Source organism: Pterocles gutturalis, unplaced genomic scaffold (genome assembly GCF_000699245.1).
Source record: "Pterocles gutturalis isolate BGI_N339 unplaced genomic scaffold, ASM69924v1 scaffold36609, whole genome shotgun sequence".
Taxonomy (NCBI): Eukaryota; Metazoa; Chordata; class Aves; order Pterocliformes; family Pteroclidae; genus Pterocles; species Pterocles gutturalis.
Window position 1 is genome coordinate 4740 of NW_010131986.1, and position 18167 is coordinate 22906.

General features: G+C 41.7%; 1 protein-coding gene across 4 annotated transcripts in view; it reads left to right on the forward strand.

Annotated features, from left to right (window-relative positions):
* Positions 1-18167, forward strand: part of MECOM (MDS1 and EVI1 complex locus) — a 36420-nt gene that overhangs the window by 4703 nt on the left and 13550 nt on the right. Inside the window, exons 3-7 of one of the 4 annotated variants that reach the window (XM_010080772.1) lie at positions 825-972; positions 2006-2162; positions 7303-8665; positions 10910-10997; positions 13890-13916. In XM_010080772.1, coding sequence (XP_010079074.1) covers positions 825-972; positions 2006-2162; positions 7303-8665; positions 10910-10997; positions 13890-13916 — 1783 coding nt within the window. The remainder of the gene's footprint in view (positions 1-824; positions 973-2005; positions 2163-7302; positions 8666-10909; positions 10998-13889; positions 13917-18167) is intronic. The other 3 variants (XM_010080773.1, XM_010080774.1, XM_010080771.1) reach the window with 3 other exon arrangements.

Consider the following 18167-nt stretch of genomic DNA (forward strand, 5'->3'; position numbering starts at 1 on the left):
ACGTGAAGAAGGACTGATCTGGTTTGGCATCCCAGGCTAAAGATCCAGTGATCTTTCCTCAAGCACTAGTGTGAGTTACGACTCTGTATGTGACTAAGCAATACAGGTGTTCAAAAATATATATTTGCTGCAAATCAGTAATCAAACAGGAATTCAGAAAATTCAGAGACAAAAAGAAATTCAAAGATGTGAAACAGAATTTAGGTGGAGATTGAATACCCTAGTAACAGACTGAATAAACTACTAAGAAATGAATGAACAAATAGCTACACAAGTGGATACAGTTAATAATAATAAAATATAACTTCAGTTGTAGTGTACTGTATTTAGAGGCTGCCTGTGCTCATCCTGTCCTATTCCAGTGCAATTATTCTTCATCTATTGCTGCTGTAAGAAAATTTACTCCCAGCAAAGGAGTGGAGTTATGTCAGGTGGTGGGATCCAAACTGTGTTTAGAAGGAAAGTCATAAGGTAGAAATAATTCAGACTTTAGGGAAGAATTATCAGAGTGAAATACTGAGAGACGTATGAAATAATATCCTTAGGGAGCGATGGCAGCAGCATCTCCTGGAGCATTTGTGAGTGGCTTGGCAAAACATGAGGTGACGTGTTATTCTGGTAGGGAGGAGGATGTTCTGCCTCCTGGCTGGGGCAACCCTGGTACTCAAAGGACTTGGGTCTGTCAGGATTGGGCCTTTAATTTTTTTTCTTTTTTTTTTTTTTTTTCTGTGATTATGTGCTCTGCTGTCACCTTTTCTTACAAACTGCTGGTAAACCCACATGCGTGCATAGGACCTCACTGAGCTCTGTTCCTGTTTCCACAGCCTGGAGAAGCACATGCTGTCACACAGCGAGGAGAGGGAATACAAGTGTGACCAGTGTCCCAAAGCTTTTAACTGGAAGTCCAACTTGATACGTCACCAAATGTCACATGACAGCGGGAAGCACTATGAGTGTGAAAACTGTGCCAAGGTACAGTGAATTTGGAGGCTGCCTGGCACTTCTTGTGCTGCTGAATGCACGGGAGCATGGAGGTGGGGATGCTCAGGGCTGGGTTGCAGGAGGGTTCTGCTGTGCTCCAGGTGGTTTCTCAAGGGTTTACACTTCTACTTTAAAAATATGTTATTTTTCTACCTCCTTTGACTTGGAAAAGGCTGTAGGGTCTGAACTGAGCGCTGATGCAGGATGCTGAGCATCCCTGAGCTCAGGGCTCTGTCCTTAGCAAGGGCTGGTGGGGTGTAAGAGGACCACTGAGGGGCAATAAACCCCAGGGAAATGCAGGGTGGAGGGTCCCCAAGCTTTGTGTCAGCCAATGGGACCAGAAACTTCAGAGCACTACTGCAATGTAAATCAAAATAAGAAATAGTGATGGGCTCTGACTGCGCTAAGTGAGCACAACTGTCTCATCTCTAGAGCATCCCTATCGCTTCCCAGCACTGGGCTTGCTGTGTAGATTATTTGTATAGGATGTGATGCTCTGCGTTGCTTTTTATCAGCTTCCCAAAGTTTGGTGTTTTTGCACAAGGACTTTCTCGTTTTTAAGTAGACTTGCTGCAATAATGGGAATTTTATATTGAGTGAACACTTATAAGATGCAAACAAGCCCTGGGTGCTAGGACTGCATACAGGATTTCTTACTGTCATGCACTTGTCACTGTAAAATATTTCTATTGCAGTAATGCTTAGAGGTTTCAAGCAACTGCATTTTGACTCATTTTCTTTGAAGTCCCTGGCCTCAAAAGCACAATTTCTAATGGCAGGGCCAAATGCATCTGCTGCAAAGGGGTTAACAGATCAGCCAAATACTTGGCTGCTCCTGGGAAACTGAGGCCCCGTCCTGCAGGCGCAGCTCCCATTGATGCCCGTTAGCCAGGCTGTGACACAGCCACAGTTTTTAATCTTAAATACTCCCAAATAGCTCCAAGGTTTGAATTTTAAAAGACTCTTGTAATAACTGGCTTCTTCCGCAGTTAAGTTTCTTGGTTAATCAGTACTCATTTCCTAGCAGGTTTTCACGGACCCCAGCAACCTTCAGAGGCATATTCGTTCTCAGCATGTTGGGGCTCGTGCTCACGCGTGTCCAGAGTGTGGCAAAACCTTTGCCACTTCTTCAGGCCTCAAACAGCATAAACACATCCACAGCAGTGTCAAACCTTTTATATGTAAGTCTTCAACTAACTGTCTTTGGCTAAGTGTTGTTTCTTTTGTCAAAAAGCAGCGTAATCTGGAAGCAGGAGGTTGTGTTGTGCTCCCTTTGAATTTCCCGCTGGCTTAATGGCAGCTGTGAGTTATTAATTAAATGAGTTCTGGCTAGTTTGTAGTCCAATGCAAAGCACTATTTTAATACAATTTTCCTTTTCAGGCAGACACTGTATGCTGTATAAAAGTCCATTTAAATGTACATCCCATAAATGTATATCCCATAAATGGGATATTTTTCCATGCACAGATACAAAGGGCAAGTGGGCGGTGGGGTTTAGCAAGAAGAAGCCATGCCAGGCTCGGTGGCCACAGCCTCGTTGCTTTGCATTGCGCTGAGCTGGCCACTCTCCTTCCCGCTCCTCTTCTGCCACAGGGGAGGAGGCAGTAGTGCCGGGTGGGCAGGGGAGTTAGGCAGAACCAGAAGTGCCTGGAAGGCTGCTTTGCTTGAAGAGTTAATTTTGGGACACAGAGTCTCCACAGCAGATGCCGTGACTTTTGCTGGAGTTGGAAAATAAACCTTAAAAGCAGTGTATTTCAGTCCGAGGAGCTTGCTGCCCTCTTGGAGGCTCCTTTGCATGACCCGAATTTAAGTATTGAGCCATTAGATCTTTGCCAACAGCTGCTCCAGCAATAAAACTTGCCTCCTGTGTGGGTCTGACTCTGTATCGGGCTATAAATCGGATCCTCAAAGTCTCACGGGTTGTGATTACTGCTGAGCCGGATCCTGCTGGGAGATAGGGAAGCTGAGTGCACAGTAACATCACAGGTTGCTTTCTCTCTCTTTCACCAGGGAAGCAGAGGCAGAAAATGTTTAAGAATATTGTTCTTGGTAGTGCTAATCTCCACCACAGTCTTCTCAGGCACCTGCTATGGCTTGAGAGGCACCTTGTGACCACCTCCCATACTTGTCCCCTAAACTTCCTAATCTTTTGCTGCTCTCAACAATAATTTACCAAAATATCAACACTACACCCAACCAAAGCGGCAGCCACACACTAAGATAATTCCTCAAGGGGAGGAATATTGGCTTGAAAGACTCATTTGTGTAAAGTCTGTATATGTGCAATTGGGTTAGATAACACTTTTGGTCTGGGCTTCTTCAATGAGAACATGTATGACTGGATTGAATAGTAAATATCACTAATAATTTTTAAACCTGATTACAGGTTAAGTAATTACACTTAAAGTTTATAACATTATTAAAAACCAGTAACTTCTGTCTAGGTAGGGAGTCTTCAGATGGTCCTGTTGCAATGCCTAACATGAAAGTCTGTAAGTGGCACCTTTCATAAATTAAATAATGTCTCAAATCCTCTTAGTTACTATTTATTCAGATAAACCAAAACAGCAATCAGTATTCTTCCTATGTACGATGTGAGGGATGAAAACCCATTGAGCAACCTACGAATAACAGCCATGTAATTGCAGAACAAAAGGATTTGGAGACCACATGTTTGGTAGGCTTTGCTGAGCAATGGGAGGGATGCAGGGTCACCTAAAGGAGATATCTGTTTTCCACCAGAAGGCCACACACCATGAATTTACTTGTACCAGTCTGTTTATGGCGACTATCTCTTATTACAGTACACTGCCTGAGCTTGGGTGAAAACTCACCAACACTAAGGTAATTACTCACTGCCTTCACAGAATCTCCAACCTCTCCAAATAGAAACCACATGCCATAATAGACTGAACATATCCATAGTAGTACTTAGGGTAATTTTTTTTAATAAGCAGAAAATATGCAAACTTAAACTTCTGGCTATTTTGGGGTCCAGAGAAAATCGCGGTACAGAGTGTGCATAGGCGTGAGATGAATTTTAGCAATTTGAGAGCCAGATTGGGAGTCTGCATTAAACCTGGGGTCTGCAGAGCAATAAAAGCTTCAAGCAGGGAAGCTTCCCTTACAAGTTAGTTGCTTAAAAGTAAGACACTGAGATTTAAAGGGTGTAGTGAGGTATAATAGGAGAAATGAAACCCAGCTTCTGTTGCTTTGATATGTGGAAGCAATTAAAGTTGATAACCGTCCTCCATCTACTGAAGTTTAAGCAAAGCTTTACTTGGAAATAGAAGTCATGTGATGAAAAAGAGGTAGATCTTATAACATGAACTTATCTGGGGAGTCCTGGTTCTTGGGAATGTCCTTGGAGGTCGAAGTGATACAATAATTAAATATATTTGATTGTGATGTGAATAAGAAGCAGGACCTCAACACAACCTGTTAGAAGATCAAAAGTTCACAAAACATTATTTAAAAAAAAAATATATATATTAGCATAGCCTTGTAAATGTATGCATTTGAGATTTTTTTTCTGGAAAAATATATATAGTCTGCTATATATATATGGTCTGCTATATGTTAGGCATAACTCTATCAGTGTTGATAAGGAGTTATCCTGCTTTGTACAAGGAGAGGAACTGGCCTGTAATATCCAAGATGAAGCTTGTGCGAACCTATGGATATGTCTCTTCAGTTGTACCATTTTGGTCAGTTTAATTTTGGTTTCTGTGATCAACCTGATGAGAGCAGGGGCAGCATTTTGTGTAAGACCTCAACAGTGAAGGTAAGGGGACTGATTCTGTACCATGAGGTATGAAGGTGACCTTCTTTTGTGGGAGCAGAAACCTTATGCCTGTGACTAGGCTAAAAACGGGAGAAAAGAGCAGAAAAATCATACTACAACAAATGAGCAACAAATATTTCCATATTAAATAAAAAGTAGTTCTATGTTAAATGGGCAGATAAAATATTTTCAAAAACAAAGAAACAGAAAGCACTTATCGAAACAAAATCAAGCATATTCAAGGAACTAGAATACTTTCTTTTTTCTCTTCTCTTCTCTTCTCTTCTCTTCTCTTCTCTTCTCTTCTCTTCTCCTCTCCTCTCCTCTCCTCTCCTCTCCTCTTTTTTCTCTTTCTTCTTGTCTCTCTTTTTTCTTTCCTTTCTTTTCCATCTTTTTTCTTCTTTCTTTTTCATTTTATTTTTTATTTTCTCTCTTTTCTTTCTTGTCTTTCCTTGTGAATGAAGATTTCCAACAGGAACAGTAACTGACACACAGCAACAAACATTCTTCCTGAATTACCGCATCACAAATTTCCTGTGTTTGGGCCCAATCCTGCACTCTTTACCCCACAAATTGTCCCTGGGATGTCAACGGGACGTGAACAGGGAAAACGGGTGGATCAGGCAGGATCAGGCGCTCGAACAATAGGAGCATTGTTGCTGCGATATGAAGCAGCCTGCTGAAGAGGTAAACAGTTAAGAGACAACAACAAGTGGTCAAGTTTCTCAAGGGCAGAGATTTAGAGGAGCAGGAAGGTTAGTGCGGGCCCCGGTGCAAGTGGAAGTTAGAGGACGTGATTGCAGTTCATGGGAACCGAGAGTGCAGGATGGGATACATTCAATTCAGTTTCCTTTGCAGGCTTAAAATAGAGCCATTGTAAATTATGTCAGTCTGTCTCAAATCATGAAAATGATTGTTAAAAAGGCCTCAGAATACACAATGTGTATTGTTGTGTGGCTTTGATGTGTGAAAGATGAGAGCTTATGATATAACAAAAATTAAATAAAAATAAAGTGGCCACATGCTTTTTCCTGGCTGGGGAAAAAAAAAAAAAAAAAAAAAAAAAAGGATTTATTACAGAGGGATAACACTGCTTACTGATGATGCCTTGTTTTTAAACCAGGCTGGACCTGATATTGTTAGAAGTAAGTTAATGCTGAGATGCAGACAATTTTTAGCGTAATGAAGAGCACAAGAAAGAGTGCAGCCATGGGACTTGCCCAATGTCCCTCCCATCCAAAGGATGCCAAAGAGGACATAAAAAGGCACTGAGGAGCTAAGTGTTATCCTCTTCGAAACCACATTTTAACTTATGGGTCTATAATTTGGTTGCTGCCCCAACTGGCTCCCTAAGGTTTGTAGCAGCCAGAAAATCAGGGACATGTAAAGTCCCGTTTGCTTCAATGACATGATTCATGTTTCATAGTGTCTCACTGTGCAGCACTGGGACCACTTTCAGCCTCCTGCTACTGAAAATGGTCGCTGGAAGCCATGCTTTGACGTGCCGGGTGTGGCAGGCTACATCAGGCCCCTGAGCTCAAGGTAGATCACCTCCCGTCTGTAGCTTCAGGCCTTCTCCAAGCACTTCTTTGGTGAGGCTGAAATTTTCATGCCTGAGGAGTTTGAAAGGAAATCTGTTGAGCTGTTTTGAGCATCAGACATGCAAATAAATACAGCTGCATTCTTAAAGGAAACTGTTGTTGAAATACAGTGTATTTTTTCATTTTTTCACGTACAAGAGCAAATAAACAATATTTACACTAGTAAAGTTGTTAAGACATGGAATTTAGAGTTACAGCATCCCAGGCACCTGTAGGGATACTGTGCATTACACAAACAGAAAAGCTTTGGACATATTAGCGCACTGGACTGAGCTTAGTCAGGCTGTAGCCTAGGCTTTCCTAAGATTAAATTCTTAATTGTCAGTGGAAAAAAATGTTGCTTGGTAATAAGGTTATGCACTTGGAAACACCTGGTTGTCTCCTCCTTCCTCTCTTTCATATCCTTATGGTCTTGCAGATTGAAAGCTCTGTGAGGCTGCTCTGTCTATCTCCTGTCTGGTCCTGCAAATATTTATTTTAATGACTAACTTTCCACATGTGAATAGTGATACAAATGGATGCAACTTGAAGATGTGAGCACTCACTTGCTCAGGAGCACTGTGGGTTCATATGGTGTTACAGCACTAAGCCACTGCTCTTGGCAGGGCTCTGGGTGCTAATGCAATATGGAGTAATAGTACCAAATATGCAACACTATGCAATGCAAAGAGCAAACAAGGAAACTTTTAGTGATGTCAGACCTTTTCTGGTTTGTTGGAGGGGGTTTCGGTGCTGTCTTTAGACATTTGTCTGCTTGGATGCCTTGCTTTGGAAGAGTAAAATAGCTTTTCGTACATTTGTTCACCCAGACTTCTCCTTACGGCTTCCTAATTGACATTTGGTGGGTAAAATGGTGGTGTTATTTGCAAAATTTGGGAGGGTGGGGGCAATTACCATAAAGCCTGAGATGTGTTGTTGTTGTTGTTTACATACAGGTGAGGTCTGCCATAAATCCTATACTCAGTTTTCAAACCTTTGTCGTCATAAGCGCATGCATGCTGATTGCAGAACCCAAATCAAGTGCAAAGACTGTGGACAAATGTTCAGCACTACGTCTTCCTTAAATAAACACAGGAGATTTTGTGAGGGCAAGAACCATTTTGCAGCAGGAGGATTTTTTGGCCAAGGCATTTCACTTCCTGGAACCCCAGCTATGGATAAAACGTCCATGGTTAATATGAATCATGCAAATCCGGGCCTTGCTGACTATTTTGGAGCCAATAGGCATCCTGCTGGTCTTACCTTTCCAACAGCTCCTGGATTTTCTTTTAGCTTCCCTGGTCTGTTTCCTTCAGGCTTGTACCACAGGCCACCTTTGCTACCTACTAGTTCTCCTGTTAAAGGACTACCGAGCACAGATCAGACAAACAAAAGTCCAAGTCCCCTCATGACAAATCCTCAGATACTGCCAGCCACCCAGGATATTTTGAAGGCACTAAATAAGCAACCATCAGTAGGCGAGAATAAGCCAGTGGAGCTTCAACCAGAGAGGTCCTCTGAAGAGAGGCCACATGAGAAACTCAGTGACCAGTCAGAGAGTAGTGACCTTGACCTTGACGATGTCAGTACCCCCAGTGGCAGTGACCTGGAAACCACCTCGGGCTCTGATCTGGAAAGTGACATTGAAAGTGAGAAAGAGAAATTTAAAGAAAATGGTAAAATGTTCAAAGACAAAGTAAGCTCTCTGCAGAGCCTGGCTTCAATAAATAATAAGAAAGACCACAGCAATCATTCCATTTTCTCACCATCCTTAGAGGAGCAGACTGCGGTGTCAGGAGCGGTGAATGATTCTATAAAGGCTATTGCTTCTATTGCTGAAAAGTACTTTGGTTCAACAGGACTTGTGGGTCTGCAAGACAAAAAAGTCGGAGCCTTACCTTACCCTTCCATGTTTCCCCTCCCGTTTTTTCCAGCATTCTCTCAATCAATGTATCCATTTCCTGATAGAGACTTGAGACCGTTACCCTTGAAAGTGGAGCCCCAATCACCCAGTGAAATAAAGAAGATCCCAAAGGGAAGCTCTGAGTCTCCCTTTGACCTCACCATAAAGCGTAAGGAGGAGAAGCCACATACTCCCATACCCTCAAAGCCAGCAGCCCCCTCTGTGGCAAGCCAGGACCAGCCTCTAGATCTCAGCATGGGCAGCAGAAGTCGAGCCAGTGGCACAAAACAAGCTGAGCCTCGGAAAAACCATGTCTTTGGAGAAAAGAAAGGAGATGACCTCGAGCAAAGGAAAGCTTCAGAGTCCTCCTTGCAGCATGCCAGGCCCACCCCGTTCTTTATGGATCCCATTTACAGGTAATGGACTATCTGCTGCCTTTGGGCATCCATTCGTAAGGGCAGCTGGGTCTGCCAGGGCCACCTGCCTGCAGATGCAGGACAACCCCATTCTCATCCCACCATCCCTGGAAGCATCATCCCACCATGGGGCATGGGGTGGCCCAGGCTGCATGCTGACCCATGCACCCTACCTCAGATCCAAGCTGCTCAGAGCAAACCCTGTGTAATGGGGCAACTAGCAAGTCTTCATGACTGTCCTCATTGCAGTGAGTCATTAGGTTAGGTTACCCAGAGAAGCTGTGGATGCCCCATCCCTGGAGATGTTCAACACCAGGTTGGATGAGGCTTTGAGCAACCTGGTCTGGTGGAAGGTGTCCCTGCCTGTGGCAGGGGGGTTGGAACTAGATGATCTCTCTGGTCCCTTCCAACCCAAACCATTTCATAATTCTATGATTCTATGATTAGTTTAACTGGCACAGCTTGACATGTAGAAGCTGACTATATTCTCTTACCCAGAAATGAATTGGTATCAGTATTGAATATTTGTATATTTACTGTGTATTTGACATTACTGGTTTGCCCCAAATTCCTTTTCTTCCAAAATGCTGCCCACTCACCTTTACTGCCCTCTGCCTCTGCCTTCCCCTGGAAATTAGAGTGCATCTCACCATGGTGACGGTTGTACACCATCTTTTTTGTTCCTCCTGAATTAAGTAGGAGTATCTCGTAAGTACAACAAAGAAGCAAATTTCTCCTAAGGTGTATAAAAATTATGGAAACTGAGAGTGATTTCTGTCTTTTTTTTTTTTTTTTTTTGACTAATTTGAGCAATGAGTTGATTTATCTGGGCATTTCATTAATATAATTGAAGCACAGTGCCCTTGTGTGTACAAAGCCTAACCTGTGGGCTCGTCAATCTGATCTACCACATGAAATCAATGGGAGCCTTGTTGTTGGCTTCAATGGGTGTACAAGCAGACACTGTCAGTGAGCTGAGGTTTTAAAAACCAGTGGTAAAATCCTGACCCCTCAATGTTTCCCAGTAGTGCTGAGATGGATCTCACTGGGGTCTGGATTTCACCTGTGTCCTGTGTATGTCAGCCCCTTTTTGCCCTTTGCCTTTCTGCTCGTATATCTGTAACCAGCCAAAGTCATGCATCTAAATTACTTTAGAGAAATATTAGCCATAAAAATATTTGTCTGTAATATAAATGACTGATTTCACAGTGTGTTGTTAAAAAAGAGAAAAATTACTACCATGTAAATGAAGTTAATTTGTTACTTTATCTGAAAAATAAATGCTATGGGCAAAGTTTTTGGAGAATGCTCTCACATGACATAACAGGTATGCATTATGAAGCAACAGGATATGATGCTATTTACTGAGATGGTTTTATTCCTGCCAGATTGATATCTGTATTAGACCATAAGTTCTTTGCATCATATTAATTTTAAATGCCTGAAGCAGTGGAAATAATGATCCGTGTTTTATGGTCCTGCATTACAAACTAATGAAACCTGTACAAATTCTGGCTGCAGGAGGCCATTTGCTACTGAGCCTTCCTTTGCCCTGAGTTACATCTGCATATAGACAACAGGATCTGTCCTTTAAACTGTACATACCACTAATAGAAAAAGCAAAAACTTCAAATTTCCACATTGCTTCTGAATTATCTGTGCTGCATTTCACTGCCTAAATACCTATGTGAGTTGATTACAGTCTTTGTTGCTGGCATATCAGGTTCAGTGAGTTCCTACAAACCCACCTTTCTCGTCCTGCTTGTGCATGGCCATGCACAAGGAGAGACGTCCAGGATGGTGGCTGCAGTGTCTCGCGTGGGCAGATGAGAAGGGAGCCATTCCTCAGGGCTCCTGTTGCCTTGAATTCCTCTCCTCTGAGTGAGGAGCCCACTTGGTTGCCTTATTTCTTCATAAAAGCGCTCAGTAGTTAGTCATTTATAATTCTATTTATTTATATTATTACTACATATTATAATAATAATAATTACCAGTCTTTTGAAATGTGATTATTTCCTCTGTAAATGTTATACTCTCCCCTGAATGGCGATTCACAGCCCCCACCCGCAGCAATGAGTTGTATGCGGGAATCGAGAGTTTACTGTACTTCCTTATCTTTTACCGTTATCTCTGAGAAACAAATTACTTGCTGTATAGCTGACTATTTGAAACATGAGTAGCTGTATAATTATTAATGTCTGAGGCTGATTCATCACAAGCAAATCTTAATTTTAACATTTACAGAGTAGAGAAAAGAAAGTTAACCGACCCACTGGAAGCTTTAAAAGAGAAATACTTGAGACCTTCCCCAGGATTCTTGTTTCATCCACAAGTAAGTATTTTGGGAACTTTGCTGTTGTAAACAAGCCTGTTGATGCTTCAAAGCAGGTGCAGAGCCATGAATGCAGTCTTAGTCATTTTTGGATTTCCTAAAACACACAGTTTTTGCTGCACCATTGTGGTGGAAAAGCCTAAGCATTGTTCTGAGCTTCTTGATGTTTTGCAGATGAAACAACATGTTTTGATTATAGAGGAAGCCAGATTCAAACTACATGTATGTTTTAGAACTGTGTTCCTCCAAAACCGTAGCATAACTACCAACACTTGCAGCTACCTGTGTCTTCTTCAGCGCTCTCCTGTGCTCTGGGCCGTTGCGGTAGATTCAGTATTGACTACAAGGAGACAACCTAGATTCAAAGTCAGGCCACCAAAGCTGAGCATCCCACTTGTCAATATTTAAGCACTCCTAGCAAAGAGAGAAAACCTTCCACCTAATGCTTTCAAGTCTCACGAGCAAATGCTCCATCTCTTTTAGGTAGCTGTTGTGGGCTATAGCGTGCGCAGTGACTTTGTAAGATCCCTGCTCCTCCATGCCTGAAGACATGCTATATGAGAGGGCTGCTCTCTTGTTCATAGGCTGCTTATCCTGTTATCCTGCTGCTTACTTGCTGGATAACAAAAATTTAGAAGGGAGTGTCTAAAGTGGTGTTAACAACTGCGATGTGTGTGTAGTATAGAAAGAGGACCTGTATGCAAACTATGCATTGTTTTTCTTCAACAGCACCACACCCTCATTTTGCCTTCCCTCTCCTTGCTTAAGGAGATTTTAAACCTTATGCCTGAAATAAGGTGCTCTGTGGTATTTGCAAATTTGAACCCCTTGGTGACTACAGGCTGTTTCATCCTAATAATGACAGCCCACACAGGTCCTGGATTTTAAACAGACAACCGTGAGCTGCTGTCTCTGGTTCAGCTTCCTCTGATTCCTGGGCAAACTATGCGAATAATCTGATATAATTTTTTTTTCCATGAAGGCAACAGTTGTTATGTCCTAAATTGTATGGAATATATTCTGAAATATGGGAATTCTGGAGAACTGGGAAGTGCAGCTGATGGCATATATAGTTGCGGACACACAAACATAATGCTACTGCATGGGTGGAGAGTGCAGAAAAACTCCCTGTTCCAGTTCCGATGCCTGTAGGAAGTGAGGGATCTGTATTAAGATTACTGAGAATTTATATGAAGGATTTAATAACAGCTTAGCACCTCTTGCTGAGTTACCTTTTTCACCCAAGTTGCAAAGCAACAAGTAAAACTTCCCATTTCATAGCAGATAGTGCTGATGCACAAATATACAAACAGGAGCTCAATCCTTTTTGTGTCCCCTGGTGTAAAACTGGACTGGTTCCTCTCCATCAAATGGAGGGGAACTGTAAGGGACTGTAAATTAGTAGTAAATTATTCCAGTGAGGGCATTTTAGGTACTGTATTGATGGAAGAAACGCTGTTATTTTGCTTAGTGGTAGCTGGCTTTTCAGAAGGTGTAAATCGGTGTCGTTCGGTGAAGTTGGATCAAGGGGCTCTGAAGGTTTTGCCACAGGTTGGTCTGATGACGATGATAGATAGTGTGGTTGGCGGGTGGGAAAGGAGGCTGTTTGTGTAAAATACACCATTCGGAGTTTTGCTGTCGTGGACAGGGAAGGATTTGGATACTCTTCTGTGTGGCGCTGTATGACTCCGAGTTACATGCCCAACTGGAGGAGGGTTAATGGCAGTTAGGTGAGGATGCCACAGGCGTGCAGGTGAAACGGAGACATCAGGCATTTCGCCATTAGCAGGCAGATGCCAGGATTTCACCCCTTGTGTTTTTTCGTGGAGAGTTGGTTAAGTCTATTGTTGGTGTCCAAGGAAGGTCCCAGTGTGGTCACCAGGTCCGTCAGTGTGAGCAGGAGGTGTTGGGTGCCACCTCTCTGCAGTGGGGTCAGGTGAGGACAGGCAGAGCCAGCACTCTCTGCCATGAGGGAGGGTTAGTTGTGCACCTGAATTACTGAACACATGCACGGGAGTGTACAAATGTGCACATTATAGCTTTTTACCCATTCCTCCACATTTCTCATTGTGCAAGAGAATAAAAAAAAATCTACAGTAAAAAAATCCATTTGTTGCGTCACTTATCTAGCTGTTAGGGATAACGTCTTTAACTTGGTGTGAGATGGATGGATACAAAGGTCATGAGCGTAACATCCACACTTAATACATTGTAAAAAAAATACTAAACCACCATCATATGTCCTGTCAAAAGAGTAAGTGCCAAAATCTGCTTTCTTGCTGACTTTATATAGAAAGTAGTCTCTCGTTTGCAAAGGCAGAATTTTGCCGATATTTATAGAGGACTGGGGAACAGCTTGCAGAAAAGCTGTTTTGCCTTTATAGTTCTGTTCACCCCTGTAAAAGTACAGGTGTGGAGTGCACTGCAAGTTTTCATTTTGTGCTGGCAGGATTTATCTATGTAAAATGTGAACAAAATTATTGTTTTTGTCCTGCAAGTTTGTGTTTCTGTATTTCTGAAACTTGCTGTCTGATGAAGCAAGAATTTATTTTTTTTTAACTAGGTAATACAATGGCTAACAGATGGATCTTTAAAATAGGTTTCTGAAGTAGAGATTAAAGATGTAAACCCTGCAGTCCTTACCCTATCTTGCCTGGGCAAAATTCCTCCCACTGGCAGTGGCTCAAAAGCTATGAAAATTAGATCATTTAATGGTATTTCACAATAATTACAAGGATTGCATTTTTAGGGAGACAATACCCCGATGTAACAAATCATTAAAAATAACATCTTAATTAGTATCTTTAAATAAAATCTTAATTAGTAGATTGATTGTAATGAGGGTTCCAAAGCAGGAATAATGTGTTGTTTTTGTTTCAATTTTGCTCCCAGTTCCAATTGCCTGATCAAAGAATTTGGGTAAGTTCATTGCTTATATTTTTGATTTAATAATTGTGAAATAAATTGCATAAGAAAAACATAATATGAAAGATAACTTACCACTCAATTACGGAGAATGCCAGGCTTTCCTACAGAGTGTGGTAGCTGTAGCAGATAAATATCCTCTTATGTCAAATCGGCTTTATTTTTACCTACCTAATCTGCCGTTTTTATTTGGTGAAGGCAATGGGAGCTTTACCTGAGCAAGGGTTTCAAAATATAGTCTTTGTTTATATTTTACTGAAATTGTTCCAAGCCATTTCCTTCGGAGATTGCAGTGAAATTTTCAAGATGAAATCCTGTTGGATTGCAATAGTTATAAATATTTAATCTGCATTTGAGACATTAAAATACAGAGCCTCAGTGGACTTCACATTTCTATCTCACATTGACTTCAGTGGGAGTTACTCACTTTAATAGCTTTGAAGCTTTGGGCTTAATTGCTCTTTGCTATACTTAAAGCACAAACAAAAGACCCATTTATTTGCCATGTTTTGGTCAAATTTGTCCTGTATGTATACTTACACCGTCCTCCTCATGCGAACAGGAATTAGGCTTTCAGTACTATGGGATAAATTCGAGCTTGCTCTTCTATTTTTATAAAACATTATTTTTAATACATCTAAATTGTTCAGGGAAAAAAAAAAGCTACAGAAACTGCTTTTGCAGATGCAACTCAAATAACACTGTGTTTTGCTCTTACATTGCTGGCTCCTCAGCTGCGGCACTGAATCCATAAATACTTGTCCCAAATTTTTCCCAACCTTCGGGCTTCAGAGGGGAGAGCTGGAGCCAGCCTGACTCACTCTCGCTCATCACTCGCAGTGCGACGTGGACTAATTTCATAAAACGAAGCCAGAATTTCACAAAATGAGATCTGAGACCTTCACATACTCTTCCCCATGCGTGTTTCCGTATGGGGCTAGCGCAGGAGCCCCCAGAGTTTCTGTCCATGCAGGCTGGCACTCTGTCCTGCTCTACTCTGCATGCCATCCATGGCATGTGGCTTTGCATACACATGGCTTTTAATTGCATTTTATTCCTGTAAAGCCATGATTTATGCAGCTGAAAAAGATGCACTAGGATCCTGAGATGACAGGAGCTAAGCAGGCACCGAAGGACTCCTGTGAGCACCCATAGGTGCTGCGTGAGCTTGACAGATGGGATGTAGGGTTAGATGCCAGACCTGGAGAGCAGAAGAGGTGGCTCCCAAACATTTTCTTTGCAGTAGAGGGAATTCAGTGTAGCATGTGAAAGGGCTGTGGTAGGATTTGTGATTCGGACAGGGCACCCTGAATGCTCTGCTCTCAGAAAAGTGTCTCTGTTTGGGCATATTTGGGAAGTTGAAAAACCCAGCACAGTTTGTTTCCTCTGTCTCCTTTCCTTGACATTGTCTTGGTCCTCAAATTTCTATTATCCTGTTTTATTTTTTTTTTTTTGTGAGCACATCTCCTGGCCATGCTAGTGCTTTGAGCAGCTGCATCAGAAATCAGTATTTAAAATATAAAGTGCCTAGAGCACGATGCTGATTCATGGATGAATCTTCATCTTGAGAGATTTGAATACATCACACGAGCCTTTCTATCTCAATGCAAGGTTGCATGTGCCATTATATTTCAAAATTATTTCAGATTGTTTTTCATTGTTTGGCAGGAACTCTATAGGGCAAAGCGATGGGCAATGACCCAATGGATCACGATTTATTTGGTCTGTACACTCTCGTCCCCTTCTGGTCCTACTAAGAGAAGGTTGCTGTAAAGAGGTTTAGACTTTATTTGCAATAGCTTTATGGAGAATAATTGTAAATAATTAAAATAACTTTACAAAGAAATGAAAATAAATTTGGTGAGTGCACTAACAAAGCTTTTATGTAGCTGGGCTTATTTTAGGACATGATCCATTCTGTTAGATCAGCTAAATCCCCACCAACTGCATTAATACAAATAGTTATTCTGGAACTATACTGCAGATCAGCAGGAGTTTCTTGCTACTACTTCATAAAACTCAGCCACATGTCATAGGTCTCTAGAACATGTATATAGCTCAACCAAGTTCCACGGCTGATTGTCCAAATAGACACAGTTTCAAGACAACAAATTCACAAGTCATAGTTTTTAGAGAAAGCATTACAACTTAAACTGGGGAGGAAGAAATCCTGAGCTTTAGTAGTTGGGTTTTCAAGATTTCTCTAAATAACACTAGTAAAAATAGAAGGCAAATATTTGAACAATTTTTTTTCCCATGAGTTGCAGCCATAAAGTCAGTTGTTTTTGTGATAATAGCAAGGAAGGAGTCGCGTTTGTAAAACATGAGGTCATGTAATTCATGACATTGTCTGCTAGATTATTTCATATCATCAAGTTATTCTTAAAAAGCGGCAACAACAAACCTTTGCATTATTTATGCCACTTTTTTCTTCTGCTGGTTAATAAATTTTAAGACAAATATTCAAGGCCCCTGCTGATGGTATCTTGCCCATTGAAATGTTTATAAATACTTGTTTTAGCCGATTATGGTAATGTCTGCATTTTTGAGTTGGGGCTGGGGAATTGCGACTGCATATTAGTTTGCGTCAGTAGGAGGTTAATAGCCTCTCAGGGAGCGGGAGGGAGGTGGGGGAAAGCTGCTTCCTTTTCCAGACATCTGGATGCAGATAGAATCAACAAGTCTTATATATGTAAATCAGAAGTTACTGTTCTATATAAAATGCTGTCATTCACTGATCTCAGATTAGGAGCAGACATGACTTGTCCATAAGGCAATAGCTGTATGTAAAATATGTAATAGGATCTTCTCGCTCTCCTGCCTCCTTGGAGAGCTTTCTCTCTGGACATGGCAATTACACTAATCCCATCCTCGAGGTCAAGCAATGCCACCCTCCCTATGCACCATTCAGGGATCTCCACAGCCCTTGGGTACTTGGCTGGGGTGCAGACCCCCCCTGAAAGCACTAGCTGGCAGCTCAAGATGCATGGTGGTCCCCAGGGACCATTCCTGGAGAGGTGAGGTGGCCATGAGCACCCAGCTAACTTCCCAGGACAGATGTTATTGCTAACAGCTTACTCCAGGAGTTTGGTGGATTGCTGACCAGTAGCATCTCCGTGGTCAATGCGGCTTCTATGGAGGCAAGTCTTGCTTTGCCATCAGCTGTAATGGTGTTTGGAAAGAGCAAGAGCTACTTCGATTGTGTTGCAGCTGAAAGAGGGGGTTTATTTGTGGAAAAGGGAAAGTCACCCTCGGGTTAACAATTAAGTCACCCACCCCCCAAAAAAACAAAACAAAACAAAAAACAAAACAAAACAAACACCAACCAACCAACCAAACAAACAAAAAAACTAAAAAAACCAACAACCATTAGAAAAAAGGGTAAGGATAAATTAGTGATTTTTACAAACACTGAAGATTCTCAGTGGGTCCACCCAGGGATATCATGGGGATCTGAACTGTGGCGTATGGCTGTCAATGACATAGGAAGATGGGTGACCAGGCAAAGAGCAGTGTTTGCGACTGCTTATTGAGAATAGCTAAGTCCAAAACCGGCTATGAAGATTTTGCAGAAGATTCACAGAAAGCTGAGTCACCAGGGATTAAAATAGCAATAAAACTCAATGTCAGTAAATGCCCAGTAATACTGTGCGGAAAGTGTGACTCTTAACTCGTGTCATTCAGGAAAAAGATCTTGAAGTTGATATTTTATGAAAATATCATCCGAGTGCTTAGCAGAAAGGAATTGAAAACATTGTGTTATACTGCCTTCAGGTCTTGAATGCAGCTGAAATCTCTCTCCAAAAGGACACAGTACAATTAGAAAAGACACAGAAAAGTGCAACAATGATGATCAGAGGTAGGGAACAGCTTCCATACAAAAAGAAACTAAGTGGAATTTGATTTTTTCAGCTTGGAAAATAAATGCTTGAGGGAGCTGTGCCCCAGCTCTGTGAGACCATGGTGAGCAGAACCTGAATGAGAAATGATTATTCATTAGTTTTAACAATATCACCAAAAAAACCCCCAAAAAACCAAACAAACAAAAAAAAGAGGGGCACCCAGCTGAATTATCAGGCAAAAGGCTTAGAAGGAACAAAAGCCAGTATCTTTTCATACGCACCTAATTAAATTGGCGATCTCTCCTTGACAAAAAAATAAATGGATTTGAAAAGGGTTTAGCCAAGTAAATGGGAGCAGCAGCCACCAATCGCGGTTCAACACCATAATCGAGATGCAACCTCC